Below are 24,102 nucleotides of genomic sequence, written 5' to 3' on the forward strand. Positions count from 1 at the left end.
GAGCAACAGAGTGGATGAGATGAAAGATTCCTCAAATGCCTGACACATCAGACAGGTTATCGCAAAAGTGTGCTAGACAGCTTCTTTTAACATGGAGGAAGTGAAAGTGTCACAGCCTTCAAAAGAACGCTTATGTAAACAGTTCTACCTGAGCGGTGGCCCAAGCTTAATTTCACCTTTTGAAACGGAGACTTTTCGCAGCCATATATTAGGAACTGCATGGGAGACGACCACAGGTCCCATCAGCATCGAGAACTTCTTTTAAGTTGTACTTTGTGTTCTTTGTGAAACTGTGTGAAAGTGGCACTAGAGTCGTAATGAAACCAGCTGTGGTTTTCCTTGCTACTGAATGCGGGCTGAAGTCCTGTGAACTGCAGACCCGCACACGTTTGAAGGCTGTGCTGAGGTTTCCATCTGTAGTGTGGTGTTCGTAACTCTCTTGTACACCTTGTTCTTACCCTCCATTTGACACCCACTCATTACGCACAGACACGTCTAAGGCAGGGCTCCCTATCTGATATTGAACACCACACACACACACACACACACACACACACGTACGTCTTTCTCATCCTCAGGTCTTGCAGAAACAGTTATTTATACAGTGCAGGTCTTAGGTTTAAGACCTGGTAGTCTCGTCTAATCGCCGGTATAACTGAGCCGTTCCTCAGGGATGCATCCTTCACTGCCACACCACACAGGGCCATCCATCAGACATCCTTCATACCTCTCCATCAAAGGCCTGTTTACCACCTTTATCCATCACACACACACAGCAGTCACAGGGCATCCATCACAGACACATCACACAGTCATCACTGATGAATCCATCATAGTGGCTGCTATCACACACCTATATGTCTACCGCAGACATGTAGTTGGCCCCACACGTTGCCCGTCTATTTTTGTATACTCTGGATCTGTTATCATGAATTGACACAGTTTCAGCTTAAGAAAAAAAACCTTAGTCAGAGCCCTAGTTTTGCTGCAGATTTTCCCCTCTCATCAGATACACGGTGTTCTTGAGCAGACAGCTGCTGAGCAGTCTGCACTCAAGGCTGTTCCATTCTGCCTGGAGTGGCTCTGTCTGTCTGCCGTCCGGCTCGGGAGACAGTCCTAAGGCTACATTCACACACACACACACACACACACACACACACACACACACACACATACACTCTAATGCGTTTTGGTTTTAAAACGCATCACTTTTGCTTTTGCTATGTATAGGCAGGGCTCTACAGTGTGACCATTTCACTCGCATATTTGAGTAAGAATGTCTGTGCCTGCTGGTCTGAATACAACATAAGAAAACTACACTAAGCAGACTCTACTCACTTTGTTTCCGGAAACCCGCATATGAGGCGTGACGCGTCCCTGTGGCATTTACGCTGCAGGAGTGCTTTCATAGGGATGAGTCCAGTCACAGCCAAGCAATCCGTACACCGAACAGTACTGTCAGCTGCTGGCAGACGAGTGGCTATGTCAATTTAGGAAGCTGTTTGGCAATTGATGTGCTGTATATTGGTGAAAAAACGGTCAAGGCAAACAAGGTACAAAGCCTGTCCAAAAGAATCTTAACTATGTACTGTATGAACTTGAGCAACATGTAAGCTTAAACCTTACTATAAGTTATAGATATATCATATATGTCTATGATAATTGCTGCTAGACACTCACTGTTCTTGTGCTCCCACAGCTCATTCTCTTTGAAATACTGGAATAGTGCCTCTTTAACTACTAATAATTGACAATCATTGAGAAAAATGACCATATAGCCATATCTCATATGCGGCAGCTACTAAAGCTAGCTTTGTTTATTGTTTCCATGGTAACATGAGCCGTCTCAGAATAATTCGCTTTTCAGTCGGCCATTTCTGATATGCAGCACATGAAGGTACGAGAACGGAGGGCAAAGAAAACGGTGCATGATTTGTATGCTTGGCTATTTGCAGATTCTGTTCCATTTTTCTCAATGATGGTCAATTATTATTAGGTAAAGATGCACTATTTCGCACTTCCTATAGTGCATTGCAATGCCGAATAAAAATCACCGGTAGCTCTGCTAGCGTCTGCCAAAAAAAAAATATATTTTATGACGCGTCGACAATAAAAATCATCGTCGACAATTTTTCACAATCGACGTCGTCGATTTCGTCGACTTATCGTTGCAGCTCTAATTGCTATGTTTCATTGTATAATAGTGACGCATTATGTTTTAGTCCTTAAAAACAGAACAGACTGTGCACCCAAAGTTCTGTCTGTGATGCTGTCTTGGTGCTCAAGTTCTTCCGGATTGGGTCTGATCAATCACGATGTATCCTTCCCTGACTTCGTCAGACTACTTGTCACGTGTCCGTTTTCTGGAAGTGTGGAAGTGTTAGTATGGACAGATTATTGCTGATATTTCTTGTCTGAACGGAGATCGTTTTAGTCTTAAAATTCTGTTTTAAAACTAAAATGTATTAGTGTTGCAGTAGCCTAAGATTTGGTGCTCACATTGTGGAGTTCCCCACTGCTCTGCCCGTGTGTTGGGAGGGAAAGGGGGGCTTGGAGGAGTGTGGGTAAGGGGGGGGGGGGTGTAAGAGGAGGAAAGGAGGCCGAGTGGAGTGCCTTAGACTGAAGCTGCGCTCAGCTATGTGTGTAAGCTCCCCCCCGCCCCCCGCCTGCATTCTGCCTCTCAGCTGGGCGTCTATCCACCCAGCCGGCCGGCAGTCCGTCAGCGGCACACAGGCAGCATCCCGACCAGCTGCGCCGGAGACAAGGACGAGGGGTGGGGGTGAGGGAGAGGAGGAGGGGTGACGGGGGGCCCTTCAGCTCTCCAGATTTCCCTCTTTCTCTCTCCCTCCGGGTGAGGAGAGGAGACAGATGGGGGCTGCCAAAAGCGGACGGTCGGTCCAGACAGCCTGCACCTCCACGCGGCTGGCCCTCTGTCAGAATGCTCTTTAAAGAGCGGGGAGGTGTGTGTATGTGTGTGTGTGTGTGCAGGGACATGAATAGGCATTGGGACTTGGAGTGAGTGGCTTGTCTGGAGTTTTTGAAATGGCTCAGGAGTGATACTGCTTGCTTTTATCCAGAGAATTTTGAAAACTTTGAGATGGTTCAAGTTGGTTGACTTTGGCAACATAACTGCCCCGTTAAGATTGTACTCTAAATTATACCCCATTTTATATTGGTAAATGTAATATTTTTTGTTTGTTGAGACAATTTTAGTATTTCTTTTAAGTACTACTGAAGTACCACTTCTACCAAAAATATCTGCAATAAAGACATTTGACATCCAATCTTAAGACATGATGTATCGCATTCCAGATAAAAAGAAAAGCATCGATAATCAATTGTTTGTCAGAGATCACCCGTATCTGTATTCTCTTGATTAGCAAGTTGTTTTCGATAGTGAAAAGGACCCTTTTGACTGTGATGACATTCCCTGTTTAGTTCATTTAGAATACTATACTCTCCAACATTCCTCAATGGTGTCAAGAATTCCTCCACTCAAGTATTGTGTTGACCAGCATTTTAGAAGACAGGACTTGGGAGTTGATCTATTTCATGACCATTCAAGTTCTCCAACCTTCCTTAGTCGCCAGCTACACCTCAGTCTAGACAAAAGCAGGTATATTACCACTTTCCTGCTAAATGTCTCAACCTTTCTTGACCTTCTATTTTGAGATTTGCACTGAAGATATTTTCAGTGTCAAATACAACTATCGGGTCCCAAATGTTTCTTTCCCATTGGAAAGAATTAGTATTGGATACCCACTACCATTCAAAAATTTGGAATCACCCAGGAAATTCTATGAAAAGTCACATTTGTACCCATCAAATAAGGTGCTAAGAAAATATAGACATTGACAAAATCAGGTATGGCAAGGCGATGGAGTCATGGTAACATTGAGTTATAGCCTTCCTTGTTCCTTTTACTCTGTAAAAATGAGTTCACCAGCACCAGAGTATCCCCAGACCATCACACCTCTGCCGTGCAGGAGTGATGGTGCCACCATCTTTTCATTTGCTCCACGCCACACAAAATGTATTCTGTGATCCAAACACCTACACTTGGATCTGTCTGTCTACATATTCCTCCCAGTATTTTTTTCCTTTGGCAAATTTTAGCCATTTCTTTTCATTGGTCAGTCTTGGATATGGCTTTTTCTTTAAAACCCAGCAGTAAAGGTGCTATGGAATGCTGGCCCCCTCAGCAGACACTGATTTTTCATGGGTGCTATTTAATAACGCTGCCAGCTGAGAACCTGAGAAACTATTATTTGTTTGGCTTTTTTTCCCTTCCATTTTTCTTTAAGTTACAGAGAATTAGACACTTGCCAAACTAAAAAACCCATTATTGTAACCAAAAAATAGGTCTGATGTAATTTTGCGAGGTGTCTACTAACCAACTCTTTGACGTTATCAAGCTAACTACCCTGGTGTTATGTTGTCAAGCTGTTGTTGTCATAGAAACAAAGCAACTTTGTGAAGCATTTTTTGATGAAGGGCTGGGCCGGGCTTTTCTGCCAGCGATAAATGCTACGTGGACACAGTTTTTGTCTACAAATACAAGCTAACACTACCAACGGATGAATCAAAACTTCGCAAAAGCATCAAGGACACCGTTTCCAACAGTTTCATGACCTGCCTAAGTTTAACCTATTTTACGTGGACTCATACGGCCGCTGCTAAGAACTGTTTAGAAGTTCCTAGCGTTGATGGTCTCTCTTTGCTGATGTCCCCCGGTATTGCAGCTCGTAATGGAAACGCTGAGGATATTCACAGGTGCCTAAGCCTGAGCAAAAGCCTTGGGCTGGCCCGATCTTACATGGGAAAAGGCCATTTGAGTTTCTAGTGTTTTTCTTTCTTTTTCCTCCCCTGAACTCATATCTCCCTCTCTCTGTCTCTGCAGATGGGTCTGGCGGGCAGCAGCAGTCCGTTCGGGCAGGCGTATGGGCAGGGCGCGGGGCAGCAGCTGGGCGCTGGCGGGGTGAACGCCCCCCTCCAGAACAGCCTGCCTCCGTTCCCCTCTGACCTGAAGGGCGCGGCAGTCACCAATGTGGCAAACCTGGTGAGTAGCAGGGGCACAAACCAAACAGTCTCGTGGTTCATCATCAACATACTAAGCTTGGCAGTGCAAGCTGTGATCAAACAATCAACCAGACTGTGTCTCAAGATGATAAAGGATGAGTGCACAGGCGTCATCAAAATGCAGATTTGTTGCTGCAGATGTCTATTGGGCGGTTGGTGTCCCTTGTGGGTGTTCACTTAATTGTACCTGCCTTTGCCAGATTTGCTTAAAATAGTACAAGAAAATGACATTCCACTAGTCAATTACAGTTGAAAGTTGTAGTTACGAGTTGATTACCTCAGTAATTGATTCCACAGTGAAAGTACAATTATTAGAAGCATCTGGATTCATGTTCCTTGTCTCTCCCTCCTGTTCCCTCTAACCTCCTCTCACTCTGTCTCTCTCCTGCAGTCCCAGCTGCAGCAGCAGCAAGCATCTCCGCAGCAGCAGCAGATGGGTGCCGCAGTGGGCATGGTGGCACAGCAGCAGGTGGGCCTGGTGGCAGCCGGCCCAGGCGGTGCTGCCGCTGCCGTGGGTGCCGGTGGCGCTGCCGCTGGCGCCAGCGGTGTAGCCACGGGCCCCACGGCCGACCCGGAGAAGCGCAAGCTGATCCAGCAGCAGCTGGTCCTGCTGCTGCACGCCCACAAGTGCCAGCGGCGCGAACAGGCCAACGGTGAGGTGCGCGCCTGCTCGCTGCCACACTGCCGCACCATGAAGAACGTCCTTAACCACATGACCCACTGTCAGGCCGGCAAGACCTGCCAGGGTGAGTCACCAAGGGCGGGGAGCTCGGGAAGGAGGGGTAGGGGTATGTGCTGGGGAACAGAACGTGAGGTTTCTGGATTATGTGTGTGTGTGGGTGGGTGTGTGTGGGGAAGGGTAGTTAATTACTGTGTGTGTGGGGAACTGGATGAGGGCGGGTGTTGGAACATGTGTGGGTGTGCCAGTGTGCAGTATGTGGAATAGCTGGATTTGGGTGCAGGTGTGACTGGCTTGTGTTGTTGTTTGTTTATGTTTTATTGATAGCTGGGAAAGGGTAGTGAATTGTTCTTTGTGTGCGTGAAACTGTGCAGTAAGATATTGGAAAGTGTCTGTGCGGGAGAGGATTGAAACGAGTATCTTGGAGTATTGTGGATAAATCAAGCTTTAGGAGCTTGAGCCACCATGTCTTTGAGTTGAGAAATATTCCACCACAGTCATTCTGGTCTGTTATGTGGGTTGTTTTGTGGGTTTGCTGCTTAAAGGGTTGTTAATGGTTGGTGTAATTAACATTTTTAATGCGACAGTTTATGGCTGTCATCTTGCTTAATTAGTGTCACATGTGCAACCAATTGTTTTGTGAATGAGCTGAATGGATTTAAACCCCTTCAGTACTTTTATCTTTTGGACAATGTTATGCTGAGGCATCTGAGGTCTTTTTGGCCATTTGGCTGACGGCACACACAATATGGACAGGACCAAAGAAGTCCACACATTTGGTAAAGCAGTACCTTAACACTGATGTACTAAAGGAAGTGTACCTTAACACTGATGTACTAAAGGAATTCAAGTTCAGCTTTCAGCCTCTGAGACTTTTTTTCCTGTTCTGTGAAAGTCCTGTAAACCATTGTGCTGTTTTATCAGTCTCTTAAACGGCTCCTTTTATAGGCGAATGGTTGCACGGTATGACTAGGGAGCATTTCTTTGAGTCATGATCTCGCATGAGAGCCAGAGATTCAAACGTGCCTTCACGTGCCAACGTGGATCTTTTCTGGACATGCGATCTGTGTTTTGACTAAAGACGCTAAATCAAAAGGCAATCGTTTCTGTATCATAATCTGTCTCAGATTAACCTGGGCTTTGTATAACTCCTCACAAAGATATGACTATGGCGATGAACTCAACTCGGCCTTTAGCCTGGGAATGTAATATCCCTTGTTCTGGCGAGAAAGCAAACATCACGCTGGAAAAACCAGTGCAGACGATGATTATCACAACATCTGTCTGATGAACTGCTTCATCTGTGGAATGGAAGCCGTGTGTGAAACAGGAAGCAGATGTGGAGACGGGGACAGATGTGGAGACGGGGACAGATGCTCTTGTAGATGGCATGAGGGAGCCCTGGCTAATTGAGACGTACGGCTTTTCATTGCTCCCCATTGCTAACAGAGAAAGGACCACAGCTTTGTTTTTTGGGTTTTTTTTTCTCCCCTCCCCTCGATGTGCTGCTACAGAAATTGTCTTTGTGTCGACTTAGTGAGAACATGGCGTTACCACCGCAGGAAACTTTTTGTTCTGACTAAAGCTGGAGAGCCAGATTTCACACGCACACACACACACACACACACACACACACACGCACACACACAGAGAGAGGCACGCGCTCCGAGGCTAAATCCACGCCCGAGGTGTGTGCCAGCTCATTTCCCCTCTGGTTGCTGCCGCACACGCCGCCTGGATCACCTGCCTCTCTCTTTCTTCTTCTCCTCTCCGCCGGCGCTCCTCGAGCTCTCCTGCTGCTGCGGTCGCTTACGGGGCTTCTAAGCCCCTCGGCAGCAAGCGAGCGCTAAGGGCGGAGGCTTTATTAGAAAATGGAAGGAGACGCGAGAGCGGTTCAGAGATTGCGGGATCCAGCAGACGAGGAGAAAGACAAAATGGAGTGTGTTGACATCAGCTTTTTAACCAGCGGCAGTAAAGCGTTCAGCTCCAGAAAGTAGAAGGCCAGGCCTGTGGTGTTTTTTTTTTGGGGTCTGTTTTGCCCAGCAAAGCTGATTTTTGCTTGTTTTTGTTCTCCATCGTGCTTGAAGAATTACAGTCATTAGCAAAACCACATGTCTGATGTCAAGCGCTGAAGACAGACATTCACAATTCAGCGCTTTACGTCTGGGGCAACTACTGCAACTTTACATCTCATGTCTGAATGGCAAGGGGGGGTGTGGGGGGTGGATGAGTTTGACTGATGATTGTTTATCACAGAGATGCTTACTGACAGAATGTGATTTAAGGCACCTCGTAGTTAACTAATCCAGAATGTGCCAGTGTTTGCACGGACATGCCTCTCAGCTGGGCCTCCACTTGGTCCCAGATCCTACGGGGTTTCTTGGCTGTCACAGCCGGAGCGCACACTCTGTTGCTTGGCCTGAGAGATTCACAGAGAAGAGCGGGGTGGGGTGCGGAGGGATGGAGGGAAGGAACCCAATCCTCCAGGAAGTTGTCACGCTTCCCTTGGTGGCCAAACTCTGCGTGTTCCCAGTCATGGTTCGACAGCAGGAGGGGTGTGTGTGTGTGTGTTGCCTGCGTCTTTGTGCCAGTGTGCCTGTCTTATGACATGCCCAATCAGACTAGCATCCAGCATACCCAACAAGTGTCTTGGGGGGGCCTCGTTGGTATGGGTTTGCTTTTATCTACACAAGTGTTACTCCTCAGTCTTCAGTTCGTGTGGATGTTTCATTCTTCATTGTTGGTACACCAGGACAGGAAGGGCTAGTGTAGCTGGTTCACCCCATTTCCCCCAAGATCAAGTGTTGTACTGCTGTAGTCTGCTGGTTAACGTGTGCATGGGAGGTCGTGTCTGAAGGTGTATTTGTTTCTAATCTCGTTCTCTCTCTCTGCAGTGGCTCATTGTGCGTCCTCCAGGCAAATCATCTCTCACTGGAAGAACTGCACGCGGCATGACTGTCCTGTCTGCCTGCCGCTCAAGAACGCCAGTGATAAGCGCAACCCCCAGTGTAAGTCTCCCTCTCCTCCTCCTCCTCCTCTCTGTCTCCCTCTCCTCCCGTCTGTCTCGCTCCTCCCGTCTGTCTCCCTCCTCCTGTCTGTCTCCCTCTCCTCCCGTCTGTCTCCCTCCTCCCGTCTGTCTCCATCTCCTCCTGCCTGTCTCCATCTCCTCCTGCCTGTCTGCTCTCCCCTCCCTCTTTGTTTCTCTCTCTTCCTATCTGTTTCTCTCTCTGTCTGTTGCCATCATGGCCACCAGCAAATTTTAACAGGACCCAATCTCCCAGAACAGGCCCAATTGGGAGGCTGGTAGTTGCACTCTACTGCAGGGGTGTGTGTGTGTGTGTGTGTGTGTGTGTGTGTGTGTGTGTGTGTGTGTGTGTGTGTGTGTGTGTGTGTGTGTGTGTGTGTGTGTGTGTGTGTGTGTGTGTGTGTGTGTGTGTGTGTGTGTGTGTGTGTGTGTGTGTGTGTGTGTGTGTGTGTGTGTGTGTGTGTGTGTGTGTGTGTGTGTGTGTGTGTGTGTTAGTTTCTCCTGACAAATGAGCCTGCGTCCCTGCTGAGTTTGGAGTCGTCTGCTGAACACACACTGACTCATGAACGAGAGAGGGTAAGGGAGGGAGAAGAGTAGAAGGAGGGAGAGTAAGACAGAGAAGGCGTCAGGGAGGGGATTCAGACGCTTCCACCGTGGCATTTTAAATCCCTCTACTACCACAGCTCTTGTGTTCTCTCTCTTTCAATCTCTCTCTCTCTCCCTCCCTCCCTCTCTCTCTGCGGAGCATCTTTCATCACGCCACTGAGAAGAAGGGAGGGAGAGTGAGAGAGAACTTGAGTTTGTTTCTCTTTGCTGGATTTATGTGCTGGTGACCAGAGGCTTTCTGCTGATGCAACTGTCGTCACTGTATGATTTATTTTTCTTTTTTTCGGCCTCCTTCCTCGTTCGTCTGGTTTTGGAAGGGGTCCTCAGACTTTATTGTTTTCTTTCCAAATTCATACCTTTTGTAGAAAAGTTGTTACTGATGGTGTGTCCCAAATTCTTCTGAGCGAGAATGACATGGGCTTGATGTGCTGAAGCTGGACGTGAGTTTTAATCTATCTTTCTGCCCTCCTCCCCCCTCTCTCTTTCTAATTCTCCTTCTGTCTAATTTCTACCCTTCATTCTTTACTCACACTCTCTCTCTCTCTCTCTACTCTTATTTCTTCGGCCCTTTTCTATCCCTTTATTTCTCTCTCTTTCTGACCTCTCTGTCATCTTTCTCTTCTCTCATATCCTCCTCCTCCTGTCCTTCCATCCCTCTCCTCTCCGCCTCCACAGCCCTGTTGAGTTCTCCCAGCGTGGGTCTGCCCAGCTCCATGGCGGCGGTGGTGGGGTCTGGCCAGCCCAGTGCGCCATCCTCCATCAACAGCTCCACCACCATTGACCCCAGCTCCATGCAGCGCGCCTACGCCGCCCTGGGCCTGCCCTACAGCAACCAGACGCCCACCACACAGACGCAGTCGCCCGGCCAGTCGCCCCACCAGCAGCAGCTACGGCCCCTCAACGTACTCGGTAAGCAGGCGAGGCCACGGCTCTCGTTTGAAGGTGGGGGGGGGGGGGGGGAGGGTGTGAACAAATGCTTAGCAAACACCCCTGGCTGCACTGAATCAGTGTCATCTTGAACATCTGTAAGTTAGGTTTCCAAAAGCACATGATGCTCCCATAAAGCTTTTGATCGACCTTATGGAGTTGATGTATGTAATATCCATTGTTAATGAATTTAAGAAATAAAACCATGAAGTGTGCAAAGCCTGCACAGGAAAACCTTCAGGTAGAGTAAAAATAGTGACACTATTTTGGTTCATTGCTGATTTTAAAATGTCGTTGTATTTGAAGTTGACTATAGTGCTAACACATCAGTGGCCTCTGAACTAACTGGAGCCATACATATCATGGAGACAGCAGTCAGAGTTCGATATATCAGTCATTGCAGCAACTTTCTCTACCTTTTGGTAGTCTCTAGAAGATCACACCCAAAAAGGCTGCTTCATGGTGATCTATGAGAACGGAAATGATAAGGAAAACCATAGCTGGAGCATGTTTTTCTTTTAATAATAGGAGGTCCTTAATCTCAGTCTTCTGTGGAAATCGGCTTGGTCACCCCTCAGAAATGACTGAGCTCAGTGATCTGAAACCAGATGTATTTGATCTGTGCTTTAGCCAAAGGGGAAGTCCAAATCAGTCGGCAGTTACATGGCCACAACACCACATTTCTGAAACCGAGGCGATTTGTTGACATTTGGTAACACTTATCGCTCAGCAACCAGTTTTCAGTCGTGTGTCTTGCACCTCTTTGCTCTTGATGCATAAATGTGTGTAGTTGCTTAAGGGAACAATAGGCAAATATTTTTGTTTCTATAATTATCCAGCAAACAGCCCAACAACACATAATGTAGTGTGTTTCTACCAAGGGTAAAACAAAAAAAAAAGCTGTGAATAAAATAGGATTTTTATTTTTATTTATTTATTTATTTATTTTTTTTAACCCTTTTACATTATGGAATGTTTTCTAGATATGGTGTCTTAACAACTGATTGGTTCTCTCTCTCCTCAGCGGGCTCGAATCAGATGAATCTGGGGGGCGGGGCGATGGGCGTGGCCACCTCGGACCCGACCAATCTGCACTCAGACTCATCACTGCCGTCCACGCTCAACAAGTGAGATCACACTCTGTGTGCTAAGACACTCAACATGCATGCATACAAACACACTTTGAAAGGACGTGCTTGAGGTAAACACATAATCTAGCTAATGTTGTGTGGTCAACTGGGTTTAGAGGCCACATGGTTCTACTGGGTTGCTACAATGAACCTTGTTCCCCTCCAGTGAAATGATGTCAACGTGACCGTATTTGGCATGCATGTGCGTATATGTATGAGTGAAGAACAGTAACATTTTCCAGCGGTACATCACCCTCCTTTAGCACCACCTCTCGTTTTTGTTTTTTAACTGGTTTTCGTCTCATTACATGATGAGCTCAAATTTTCAAAATGAAAAAAAAAAAAACATCAAAAGGGCAAAGGAACATCATACCATTGGCTCTCAAAATCAAAAGGGCAAAGGAACATCATACCATTGGCTCTCAAAATCAAAAGGGCAAAGGAACATCATACCATTGGCTCTCAAAATGAAAAGCACAGGAGTTGGGTATAGAGGGCATCTACATCACCAAATGAAGCGTCCCACAGCAGGTATATATGTCGTCATGTGACCACATCAGTCAGTTGGAAAACTGATATCACTCCTTATGAAAGACTGTTGGCTCAGCTTGTCCTGTGTGACTGATCTGTGTGTGTCGTGACTGATGTGACTGATCCCTGTGTGTGTGTGTGTGTGTGTGTGTGTGTGTGTGTGTGTGCGCGTGTGTGTGTGTGTGCGCGCTTGCAGTCAGCTGATGTCTGCCGACTCCGGGGTGGGCGCCACGGCGGCTCCGCTCTCGGGCCCTGGGATGCGCAAAGCATGGCACGAGCACGTCACTCAGGACCTGCGCAACCACCTGGTGCACAAGCTGTGAGTGAAATATACACACACACACACACACACACACACACACACACACACACACACACACACAGACTGAAACATACATCTGCACACAGAGGTACATATTCAATTCCGTTTTATTTCTTTATCGCCTATAGCAATTGAAATGGTCTCTAGGCACTTTACAGAGCCCAGAGCCTGAACCCCCCAGAGCCTGAACCCCTAGAGCAAGCTCTAAGGAGACAGAACCTCAGTTCAAAGGGGGGACCCATCTGCCTCGGGCCGGCCGGTTAGAGAGCTGGAGATGAGGGGGAGGGGGTCATATGTACATGATGCATACAGGATTTCATGAAACATAAAAGAAGATATATATATATATATATATATATATATATATATATATATGCATGAAATATACAGATCTAATAGTGGATACAAATGGAGAGAGCCAGCATTCAAGGTATTGGTTGTAAAGCAGCTTAGTGTCCTCATAAGGATAAGCAGGGCAATGAAGCAGAAAACTATGTCAGTGACATTTGTTGCATTCTGGCATTTTCTTATTACAGGTGAATAGTCTGGTATACAGTATGTATTCAGAGCAGAGGAGACTTTATATCCAGACCAGCACATGTCTTTCACTCAAAGTGAGCATGTGCATTCATTGACATAAATACATGTGGAAATATGCACATGGTCCTACTCGCTTATGCAACTATACACTCATTCAGTTTGTGGTGCACATTTCAGGAATCTCTCATCACTTTCTGGTAGATAATAAATAAATAGTATCTTAGGTGGCGGTTTATTTGACCAGTTTTGACCTTAATACACAGCATTAGACTAGTCAAATATTAGTTCTAAGGTTTTTTTTTTTATTTATTTAAATTTTTTTATTAAATACCCAGTGTTGTGGCTTGGATGCTTTTGGCTTCAGTAACCCTAATATCGCCATCGGTGTCTCTCCCTCAGAGTTCAAGCCATATTCCCGACACCAGACCCCGCCGCACTGAAGGACCGGCGCATGGAGAACCTGGTGGCCTACGCCCGCAAGGTGGAGGGGGACATGTACGAGTCGGCCAACAGCAGGGTAGGTGCCCGTGTGTGTGTGTGAGAGATAAAATGGGAAGGAAGGAAGGAGGTGGTCGTGCGTGTGTGTGTGTGTGTGTGTGTATGTAAGGAAGTTAAGTCTGAGGTTGTTAAAGGGAGGGGAACCTTATACATGTTTCTGCAGATGACGATGAGTGAGGTGAGTACCTTACTGGAAGAGAAGGGTGTGATGCAATATGTTTACACAGACCACATCCTCATGAATTGGCCAGTGAGGTCATAGCATCGCGTGTGCAGAAGGCATACATGACTTTATTTTATTTCTGTGTTTACTGATGTTTTTGTTTGTTTTTGCAGGATGAGTATTATCATTTCCTGGCAGAGAAGATCTACAAGATCCAGAAGGAGCTGGAGGAGAAGCGGCGCTCGAGGCTGCAGAAGCAGATCATCAATCAGGCGCCGCTCAACTCAGCCCAGCAGCCACCCAGGCCTCCAAGTGAGTTACTCACACACACACACACACACACACACACCCAGCCAGCCAGCCAAACATAAGTCACCTAACACCTAACCTAAATGGGTCACACACACAAACACACACACAGTGTCAACATTGCCTAGCAGCCACCCTACAGGCTTTTAATTGCTCCATATACATACAACTTCCTTCAACCTAGCAGCAGGTCAACAGAGTTAAGAGTGATTCACTCTCTCACACACACACACACACACACACACACACACACACACACACACACACACACACACACACACACACACACACACACACACACACACAAATACACATTCAGGGGCACATCTACTCACCCTAACTGACCTCCCTTTACTCTGTGTTTGTTTTGCTTCAGTATCATTTCTGGCAAGTCTTTTTGCTCGGTGCTTTCTCTACACCTCTTGCTGGTTCTCACTCCTCCTCTTCCTCCTTCTCCTCTTCCTCCTCCTCCCACTCTTCAGATGGACCTATGCCTATGCCCAATGTGCCAAATCAGATCTTGAATCGCATGCAGGTCTCTCAAGGTACTCTACCCTCCTCCCGCTACGGCTGGTTCTACTGCTGCTTCACCTCCTCCTGCTGCTGCTTTCACTGCTGTCTCTGTCTTTGTCTGAGGCCCTCTGTCTTGCCAATAAGCGTTTTGCTATGTTGACCTTGTGTGCGTTGTCATGGTTGTCATGATTGTGTGTTTATACGTCTGTCATTGTGTATTAGAGGCAATTAGAGAGCCTGTTTGCGCATGCTTTAGAAAGTAGATCTGTGTATGGAAATGTCAGCTCTTTGATGGGTTAGCGTGTGTGTGTCCCATTCTGTTGAATTCCCACAGATGCCATGTGGGTACAGGTACACCTTTTGATGTGCTTGGTGTCAGGTTGCTCCTGAGGAAAGTGTATGCTTGTGCTTGCAAAGCTCAACGCATTCTATGGGGTCTATGTACGCATGCCTGCTCATGTGTTAGTATGCATTAGTGTTTGCATTTCAGTGTAAGAGGATATGTTTGTGCGTGTCTCTCAACGTCTTCTCTGTCCGTGTGTGTCTGGCGCAGGGATGAACCAGTTTAACTCCATGGCCATGCAGAATGTGCAGATGACACAGGCGCCCATGGCCGCCCGCGCAGCCTCCCCCATGAACCACCCGCAGCAGATCAACATCAGCTCCGTCCCTCCGGTCAGTACCCTCTCCTCTCCTCTCCTCTCCTCATCCCTCCACTCCACTCAAATCTGCTTACTCACCCCATTTTACTGTCGCTCTCTGTTGGAGTCTTCATTCTGTTAAATCTTTTGCCTTATTTTTGTTTTTGCTTCCTGTCTGTTCTGTTTATTCTCCTCCACCGCTGTGATGATGACGACAGTAGTTTGACGTCGTACATGGCAATTACTTGTCTGTTTCGATTCCGTTTTGTTTTAATGCATTATTAAATCGTCTCACTTCCTCTATTGTTTTGATGTCACTGCCTGTCAGATCAAGTTGTCACACTTTGCGAGTTCAAGTATTCTGACAGATTTGTGTCTCAGATGACATTTGAGATATAGTCGATTTCATCTCTTACATGGGATGTGTGTCAGTTGATGTCGGCTCAATGGGACTGAAATTCCACTTGTATGCCAAGTTCAGTACTATTAGATACTACTAAGGATAGAGTGTTTGCATTCAGTTCCCACTCAAATGTTAGGGCTCTTACCTGCTGCCCAGTATAGTGTGTTTGACTCCAACCCTGCCTGTCTGTGCTGTGCTCAGCTGGGGATGTCCCCTACGCGGATGCCCCAGGGCCAGGGCATGATCGGGGGGCACGCCGGAGCCATGGTGGGCCAAACGGCCAACCCGGCGCAGTTCCTCAATGCCAACACGGCCATGGCGGCCACCGTGGGGCTGGGCCAGACGGCAGCGCAGGCAGCAGTCACACAGGTGAGCGGGTGCACAGGGACCGTGCACACACACACACGCGCACGCACGCACGCACGCACACACCAATCAGTCACACACTCCTTTTCTCTTTCTCTCATGCTCGCTCTCTCTCTCCCTCTTTCTCTCTCCATTGTCTTATTCACTGTTTTTCCTCATACTCTCTGTTGCTCTCTCAGTCAGACTGACACACACACACACTCTTAACACACATGCACATTCTCCTTACATGTCTGCTGTGGAATACTTCTGTGAACATCTGAATGTCCCTGTCATTGACTTGTACATAAAGAAAACCCACCTAAGCGGACGCAGTGTAATTATGATATGTTGTATATGCTTTGATGAATGGTGCTCCACACCAGTGAGTGAGCTCACCCTGTCCCTCCGGCAAGACAAAGTTTTACTCAGGCATACTGCAGTCATGTCCAAAGTCAAAGTATGCCACACCACAAACATATTCTTATTAAGCGTATGGGTTAGGAGACGACACAAACACATAAGCTGAAAGTAGAGACTTATCGCCAAGCTCTTAATGTTAGTAGGCAATTGCGAATATATATATTAGACTGCTATCACACCTTCACAAAAGTGTCTTTGCACCTCTACGTGCATCCGATATAAAGTCATGGCTTGACCTTTTCTTGTGAAAAACTCCTCACACTGGGTCTTAACTTTGTGAATTGATCTGCACACTCCAAGGATACGAATGGATAAAAAAAAAAAGTCAGTCAGATTCCATTTAAGCCACCAGATTTTATATATGGTCACGCCCAGCTCCATGAAGATAACCTTAGGTGACCCTGACTGTTTGTACAGCACCGTCTTGACATTCATTAACCTTGAAGACTGTTGCGGAGGAGTTTAGCCAACGCACTCAAGACCAGTCTGTGTTTTGAAAAAGCCAGTAGCCGTGTTTCTTCCATCAGGCCAGATGCGGGTGAACTAGTACGTGCCAAGGCAGTTACATCCTTTGGGCTACCGGACTGCAGATCACCCTTGGGCCAATTATGGGTTGACTGGTGCTTGAGGCAGTGTGAAGGGTGGGGTAAGCGGAGTCAGGTTAGAGAGGTTCAGTGCCAAAACAAGATGGTCACACTTAACAAATAATTAAAATAAAAAAATGGGAATATCTAAAGCTGGTAATTTTTGGGCTAAGAAAAAAATGCAGTGATTCACATGAACACTGGTGGATCGGATCTCAACATATTTTAATACAAATCACTACTGGCTGAAGAATCCAATGTATGGCTGTTTAATCATCCAATCTGAATTTGATGGTAATTGATGCTAATTTATCGCAAGGATCGATTAGCATCTTATGCTAGCCCACTGTGTGCTTCAAACATAATAACTGCGGCTGTAATTAGCCTGCTCTGATGTCTAACAGCAAACTATGCCTCTGCTGTTGTTAGCTGACTTATGTTAAAGCGTCTTCAGGCTATTGCTAAAGTAACTTCTGTTCCAGTACGTGACAGTTTTAAGCAATAGAGGAGTCTGCCGAATCTGTTTGAGATAGAGCGTATGCTTCATAATAGTCTTAACTGCACTTTTCACCAAGGTATTACGAGATAAAACAAACAGCCACTTCGGGTTCCATTATATTCCTTTTCTTCACTGACCCTGCTGTAGGTCATAGGTGCCTGGCATTAAGACTTTATAGCATGATGCCTTAACTTGAACTTCCCCACTTGCTTGTGACCTTGGTGGAAATTTCGAGTTGCAGAACTGCAGAGTGCTCATCAATCAAAGTCTGTTACAACTTAACAAAGTGAATTTGCCCCATTTTAGAAATATGACTCAGGCAGGCTAGACACAGTGCATGTCTTCCTTGCTTGTGAAATGGGCATGATGCGTGATTTAAACCAAGGTGGCACGTCATGGGTGGGTTGAAGGGCAAAACGGTGGGGGTCATTGGCCCGATAGTAGAAAAGCAAATGTTTTTTTCCCCAGGCCATTAGCACCGGTTGGCTCGAAGATAGCCTTAGCTCGCACTGGCCCGATAGTGGAATCACTGCTATTGATGACTGTTTATGTGCTTTATTCTTGTGTGGATTTGTGTGTACACCACATACAAAGAATATACTCTACCTTACGTATCACCTTAAGCAAAGAAGCAGACGTTAACAGTTGTTCGTGGAGAAATAAACACGCTCACATTTCTATCTGTAGACGCACACGCTAACCCATCAAATGCCATCCGCTACACTCTAACACAAATGCTTCAAGCCTGTCTCCCCCTGTTCCTATCAAGCTACAATCTTGTCTGTATCTGTGCGTGTTTGTCTGCTTTGCGTCCTCGTGTCCGTCCCTGTCTGTCTATGTGTGTGTTGGTGTTTGCGTTCCGTCCTCTCTCCCCCCAGCAGCCGCCGCAACAGCAGCCGCCCCCCAACGGCGCCGCCACTGCCGCTGCTAGCCTCCCCCTGAACGCCCTCGGCCCTCTGGGCTCGTCGCAGCTGCCCCAGGCCGCGTTGCGTGCCGCGCCGACGCCACCTTCCTCCTCCTCTTCCTCCTCCACTGCCGCTGCTGCTAGCCTGCAGCCCCCCGCGCCCCCCCAGCCGGCCACTGCTGCGGCCTCCTCCTCCTCCAGCCGCTCCTCCACCCCCACCCACCCTTCCTCCTCTGTGTCCGTGTCTGGCCCCACGCTGGACGCCGGGCTCCCCGCTCCGCAGGCGCCGCTCCAGCCCCAGCAGCAGACGCAGCCCCCCACCACTCCGGTGAGACCGCCGTCACCCCCGGCAGAAACACCACCACCCCTCCATCCCTCCCTCCCCCCTCCCTTAACCAGGATTCTCTCTCCGCTCTGAGCCGGCCCTCTTTCGCTTCGCTAAGCCTCTCCCTCCTGCCTACATTTCACAGAAAGCTTTCAAGCTTCTCCCTCTGCTTTGTCTGTCCCCCTTAACTAACTTGCTCAGCACCTTGGAGGCCTCCGTCTAAGGAAAATAGGCTTGACACGCTCGCTCACACAGCTTAAAGCGGAAGGGTTTTCTCCGCACTCCTCGCTTGAATATAGTGCTGTTAAGAAACACAAGGCAGAGTCGTCTCACTGTTCTGCCTGTGCATTCGCTTGATAACGAAGCGCACACAGACACATAAAAGTCCCTATTCACACGTACATACTTGGGTCATCTGATTACCCAAGCCGAATACAAGTTTCTGCATGTACATCCACACATGGCTGGACAGGGACTCTGAAGGAAGGCCGGTAAAAAAAAAAAGCATAAATATGTGCACTGTCTTCCAAAACCAACCTGAGACTTGAAGTTGGCTGTCCTGCCACAACAACTTAATCCCTCCCACGAGCGAGAGATGGTAGCGAGTCAATCATCAGGCTGCAGCAATCAGTAACGAAGTGCTACAATTCCGTTTATAATTTACCCATGATCAAAACAGGAGGGCCGCATCTGAAGATGCCATTTAAGTGTCACCCTGGCAGATGTCATTTTTGCTTCCTCCAGTCTGGTGAAGTCCTGGATTGTCCCATGACCAAAGTTTTGAGCACACACTGAAGGCATGAGAACCTGAGTGTGTTTGGCCTGGTCTGGAATGGCACATGACCCAAGCACACAGCCCCAAGTTTTATGAGTCTGACAGTCCCTGCTCCAAGGACGCCTGAGTGAAGTCTGTGTAACTGCAGTGCCCTTAGGTAATACAGGTGTGCTCAGCTAGCCAAGAGCGCCACTGATGACATCAGGTCAGGTAGGCTTCAGGAGAGTGAGTGAGGAGCCCTGACATAAGGGGTTGTGGCATTATTTCAAGTCTTTAAAGACGTACCACTACCGTGAGAGGTTCTGTAGAACAGTATTGCCCAGTATTGGTAACAGTATTGGTATTCCCCCCTCCCCCCTCCTGTATGTTCTGCTTATTGCAAAATTCTCAAGTGCTGTCAAATGCAAAAACATGACACATTAGCTATACCGTAGTTCTGACCGCTGTCTTTCTCTTCTCTGTCTATCTGTCTTGCTCCCACCACCTGTCTGTCTCTCCTGTGCACACACACACACACACACACATTCCTCCCTCTTCCTCCTGTATCTCTCCTGCTCAGCTCTCCCAGACAGGTGCCAGTCTGGACAACAGGGTGCCCACCCCGGCCTCCACGGCCAGCGCTGACCTGCCCACTGCCAGCGAGCCCAAGGCCGAGCCACGGCATGACGAGAAGGACTTCCACCCGGCCGGCATCAAGATGGAGCCCAAGAACGAGCCCAAGATGGAGGTACAGGAGAAACTAGGAGATCGACGTGTGGCAGCATGTATCTGTGACTAGGCAGGGTAGAAGAAGCCAGGCGCCCTTAAGACGGGGTTTGAGCTTGGTTCTGGCATTTGTGCTTGTTCCAGGGAGTTCAGGCCTTGGGCTCTATAAAGCAACTTGACACAACTGTTAATGGTGTTGATGGCATACAAATATATACACACACAAAACACACACACACACACACACACACACACACACACAATTGAATTGAGTATAGTTCTTCTGCTGAGTCTGAGGTTTTGGTAGGGATATTCAATCAAGTCATATTAATCTTGTGTATTTTGTGGCCCTGTTAGACTGAGGAAGACTCCGGGTCTCTGTCGGTGAAGAAGGAGGAGCAGAATGGTGGGGAGACCAAGCAGGAGCCCATGGAGCTGGAGGAGAAGAAGGTGGACATAAAGGCCGAAGCCAAAGAGGAGGAGGAGGCCGGGGCCAACGGCGCGGTCGCGTCTTACTCACCCACCCAGTCTCGCAGGAAGAGTGAGTACAATCAGCTGCACACGTACCTGGACATGGTGGACATGTTTTATATAGGAGTAGGGTGAGTCACATTGCCAGTTAGTGTGACTCAGTTTCAGTGACTAATTTGTTCTCTCTCTCTCTCTTTCTCTCTTTTCTCTCTAGTCTTTAAGCCAGAGGAGCTGAGGCAGGCCCTGATGCCCACCCTGGAGTCCTTATACAGACAGGACCCTGAGTCTCTGCCCTTCCGCCAGCCAGTGGACCCGATGCTGCTGGGCATCCCTGTGAGTGCTCACCGTCAACCCATCCCAGTCTCACCTTCTCCTGCTTCTGCCCTGTGTCCACCCCATCCTCACCTCAGCCACACTTTAGACTTTTCAGTCCCTCTAGGATATTGTGATCTTGCGTTTCCAAAAGTTCTTGCAAGTTCAAGATTTCAGTTAAAAAAAAAAAAAGCAGGAATTACTTTTGAATTGACTTTTGAATTACAAATTACTTTATTTACCGCACTTTTTGAGAATTCCCACGGCAAATTCAGTCCCTTTTGGCTGCAACAATTACAACCACAAACCCTCGCAAGACTGGCATGGTTACTGGGGCGAATGCACATTCAGGCAGTTATTTAAAAAGGATAGATATAGATACAGATAAAGATAATTAGATATTTTCCAGATAGAAAGGAGGTCTTTGCCTTTGGTTGATTACGGTGTCCCAGGCCTCCCCTCTACTGTATCTTACTGGCCTGAGTGTTCATACAAATTGTTGGACTTTGCGCTGCAAAACTTAATATATGCATTCAAAACCATACATCAACAAATCACCTATAAACTGTTAGCAATGAATCCTAAAGTGCTGTTGTGAACCGTACAAGGCATTAAGAAAAAGCACAGAGTGTCTTTGAACACAGCTAGCTTGAGCTCCAGTGGCATCATAAATAGATGACCAGCCACAGCGGGGCTTCGTGTTGTTTAATGGCCTGGATTAAGAAAGAACCATAAATCTCTCAAAACATTTTACTACTACTGCTGCTGCTGTAATCCCATCACCCCTGACAGTGGACAGAGCTCCATGAACAGCTCTAGTCCAGCTGACCCATGCATCGCCTCCGGCACAGCCAGCGGCTCCATGAACAGCTCTAGTCCAGCTGACCCATACGTGGCCTCCGGCACAGCCAGCTGCTCCCCGGGGCACCATTACCACAGGCCAGACACGCAGCCTCGCCGAACACGGCTCTGGCATGTGGGAGTCGATGAATGGGAGCCTGCTACTCTTCACGATGCAATTAGGCAACAAATGGGTTGAAAATTGGCTAAATTGGGTGGACTAGACACACAAGCACAGACATTATTGAAAGACATTAAATTATTCACTAAGTGTGAGTTCGGCATGTCGAGGAAAAGCGTGGAGACTGAAATTGACGCGTTTAGCCAGTAAAACTGTTAACCAGTAATAAATGAAGTTGACTTTAATATGACATTTGATTCATACTCTGTAAATGATCATTTTGAATCACTTTCATTTAATAACGATATTGGCCTATGGCCTACAACTGCATAATTTCAGTAAAAAGATAAAAAATAAAAAAAAGTCAAAAATCCCTCAACATTTTCTATTTGATACATTTTTGTATTGAAATTCTTTAACTTCATAGATGCGCTTGGCAAATTCTTGTGCCCTAATGTTGATGCACGGTTTTATGGCGCTCAGTGGATAACCATGTCCGTCCTCTCTCTGTTCTCCGTCTCTCAGGACTACTTTGACATCGTAAAGAACCCCATCGACTTGTCCACCATCAAGCGCAAGCTGGACACGGGCCAGTACCAGGAGCCCTGGCAGTACGTGGACGACGTGTGGGTGATGTTCAATAACGCCTGGCTCTACAACCGCAAGACGTCCCGCGTCTACAAGTACTGCTCCAAGCTGGCGGAGGTGTTTGAGCAGGAGATCGACCCGGTCATGCAGGGCCTGGGTTACTGCTGCGGGAGGAAGGTGAGAGGGCCACAGAATAAATAGTTTTGGAAAATTGGTAAAAGTTTGATTAGTTGACATACTACCTAGCGTTGCTATGTCAGTTATCGGACAGTGTCAAACATCGGCCATTCTGTTAAACAATCAAAATGCTAAGTTTAATAATGGTTTAACAATCTATAACTTTAGTTTAATAATGGATTCACATGACAACGCGAACTTTTGCCGATAACACACGCAGTCCGATACCTGACCTAGTTTATTTATTTTATATAAACCTAAAGGGAAGCTAGAGCTTATAGATGTAAAGACAGAAGGTGTTTGATAAAGAAAAAAAGTACAGGTGGTGTTTTTCTGCGCCTTGTGTTTATCTCTGTCCTTTTCTTGATCCTCATGGTTATGTCTCTCCACAGTACGAGTTCTCCCCGCAGACGCTGTGCTGCTACGGCAAACAGCTATGCACCATACCTCGAGATGGGACTTACTACAGCTACCAAAACAGGTGAGGCAAACAACCCACAGGCCGCTAGCTTGCCCAATGTCTGGATATGTACTCCACCGATTAGGTTTATAGGAAATGATGGGTGTCTGATATAAACCAGGCTTCTTGTAACCAAATGAGGTTTAGGAGAGATGTAAAGCATTTAAACGATAAAGATTGAGTTATAGATACGGTCATGATCAAGAGAAGATCTTGACCGGTGATTAGGTCTGGTGTGAGCCAAGGCTGCAAAATCATGGCAAATGGCAAAAATCATAATCATGATTATTTTGGTAAATATTGAGATCATGATTGTGGTTGTGCGCGTGGACATTGGCCTCTAATGTTTGACCCTCAGTGCTTTTATTTAATAGAATACTTTTTACTTTATTATTAGTATCATCAATGCATATTATTTTTTATATATTATAATAACCCTTCTTTTGTCTTGACTTATTAGAGATATTAAATAGACTAATGCATACAGACAAGTGTTATTTAAAATCATCTTCATCTTGTTTACTGAGTACTATGCAGTGTACTTTGAGTTTTCATATTCAATTGAAAAGATGAGTGCTGTAGGATGACGTAGGCCTACACTGATTAATGGTGCACTGCCACTTTAAAAAAAAAAAATGTGCTCAGGTCCACCGTATTTGCATCAACCCAAATTGAGCTGTTCAAGTTTTTAGTTCAGGACTGTTACATGTCGTAAATGAACTTGGCAACATTTCAAACTAAACAACGTTGACTGATGACTGATCAGATGAGATCGCTAGGTCTGGGGTTGGCTTTTTAGGCTAGCCTTTAAACTGGCATGCTATTATAACTGAGAAAAGTGTTAGAATGTTGTCTAGAACAGGGGTGTAGTGGATAACGCTAAGAGGGTGGATAACTCTTCTCTGTACGAGCATCGTGTTTCATCAGATTTGGACAATGATAGGTGATGAGAGCAATTTGGACTCAATCACTGGTCTTACACAGTACTCACTGACTTAACTTCTGGCTGGCGTTAGTTATTTGACCTGTAGATTAAATCAGTAACATTAAACTATAATATATTTAGCTTGCTAATGAAAGTAATGGTACTTTTTGTCATGAATAATAAACCGTGTGATATTTCAGCTGCGCTGTTGAATGCATATAGGGGACACACTGCTCATTGATCATTACTCGTTGGACACCTAGAAACCAAAACGTTTCCAAA

At 46.7% G+C, this 24,102-nt stretch overlaps 1 protein-coding gene across 5 annotated transcripts in view; it reads left to right on the forward strand.

Moving 5' to 3' along the window:
• The window catches only part of crebbpa (CREB binding protein a), a 55,196-nt gene that overhangs the window by 20,203 nt on the left and 10,891 nt on the right, over positions 1 to 24,102 (forward strand). Inside the window, exons 3-19 of one of the 5 annotated variants that reach the window (XM_031564115.2) lie at positions 4,901 to 5,059; positions 5,471 to 5,825; positions 8,653 to 8,766; positions 10,065 to 10,298; positions 11,341 to 11,443; positions 12,174 to 12,296; positions 13,239 to 13,356; positions 13,674 to 13,812; positions 14,292 to 14,354; positions 14,876 to 14,997; positions 15,568 to 15,735; positions 18,096 to 18,449; positions 19,781 to 19,948; positions 20,284 to 20,467; positions 20,612 to 20,730; positions 22,196 to 22,435; positions 22,828 to 22,916. In XM_031564115.2, coding sequence (XP_031419975.1) covers positions 4,901 to 5,059; positions 5,471 to 5,825; positions 8,653 to 8,766; positions 10,065 to 10,298; positions 11,341 to 11,443; positions 12,174 to 12,296; positions 13,239 to 13,356; positions 13,674 to 13,812; positions 14,292 to 14,354; positions 14,876 to 14,997; positions 15,568 to 15,735; positions 18,096 to 18,449; positions 19,781 to 19,948; positions 20,284 to 20,467; positions 20,612 to 20,730; positions 22,196 to 22,435; positions 22,828 to 22,916 — 2,852 coding nt within the window. The remainder of the gene's footprint in view (positions 1 to 4,900; positions 5,060 to 5,470; positions 5,826 to 8,652; positions 8,767 to 10,064; positions 10,299 to 11,340; positions 11,444 to 12,173; positions 12,297 to 13,238; positions 13,357 to 13,673; positions 13,813 to 14,291; positions 14,355 to 14,875; positions 14,998 to 15,567; positions 15,736 to 18,095; positions 18,450 to 19,780; positions 19,949 to 20,283; positions 20,468 to 20,611; positions 20,731 to 22,195; positions 22,436 to 22,827; positions 22,917 to 24,102) is intronic. The other 4 variants (XM_031564116.2, XM_031564119.2, XM_031564117.2 and 1 more) reach the window with 4 other exon arrangements.

Source organism: Clupea harengus, chromosome 26 (assembly GCF_900700415.2).
Source record: "Clupea harengus chromosome 26, Ch_v2.0.2, whole genome shotgun sequence".
NCBI classification, from domain to species: Eukaryota; Metazoa; Chordata; class Actinopteri; order Clupeiformes; family Clupeidae; genus Clupea; species Clupea harengus.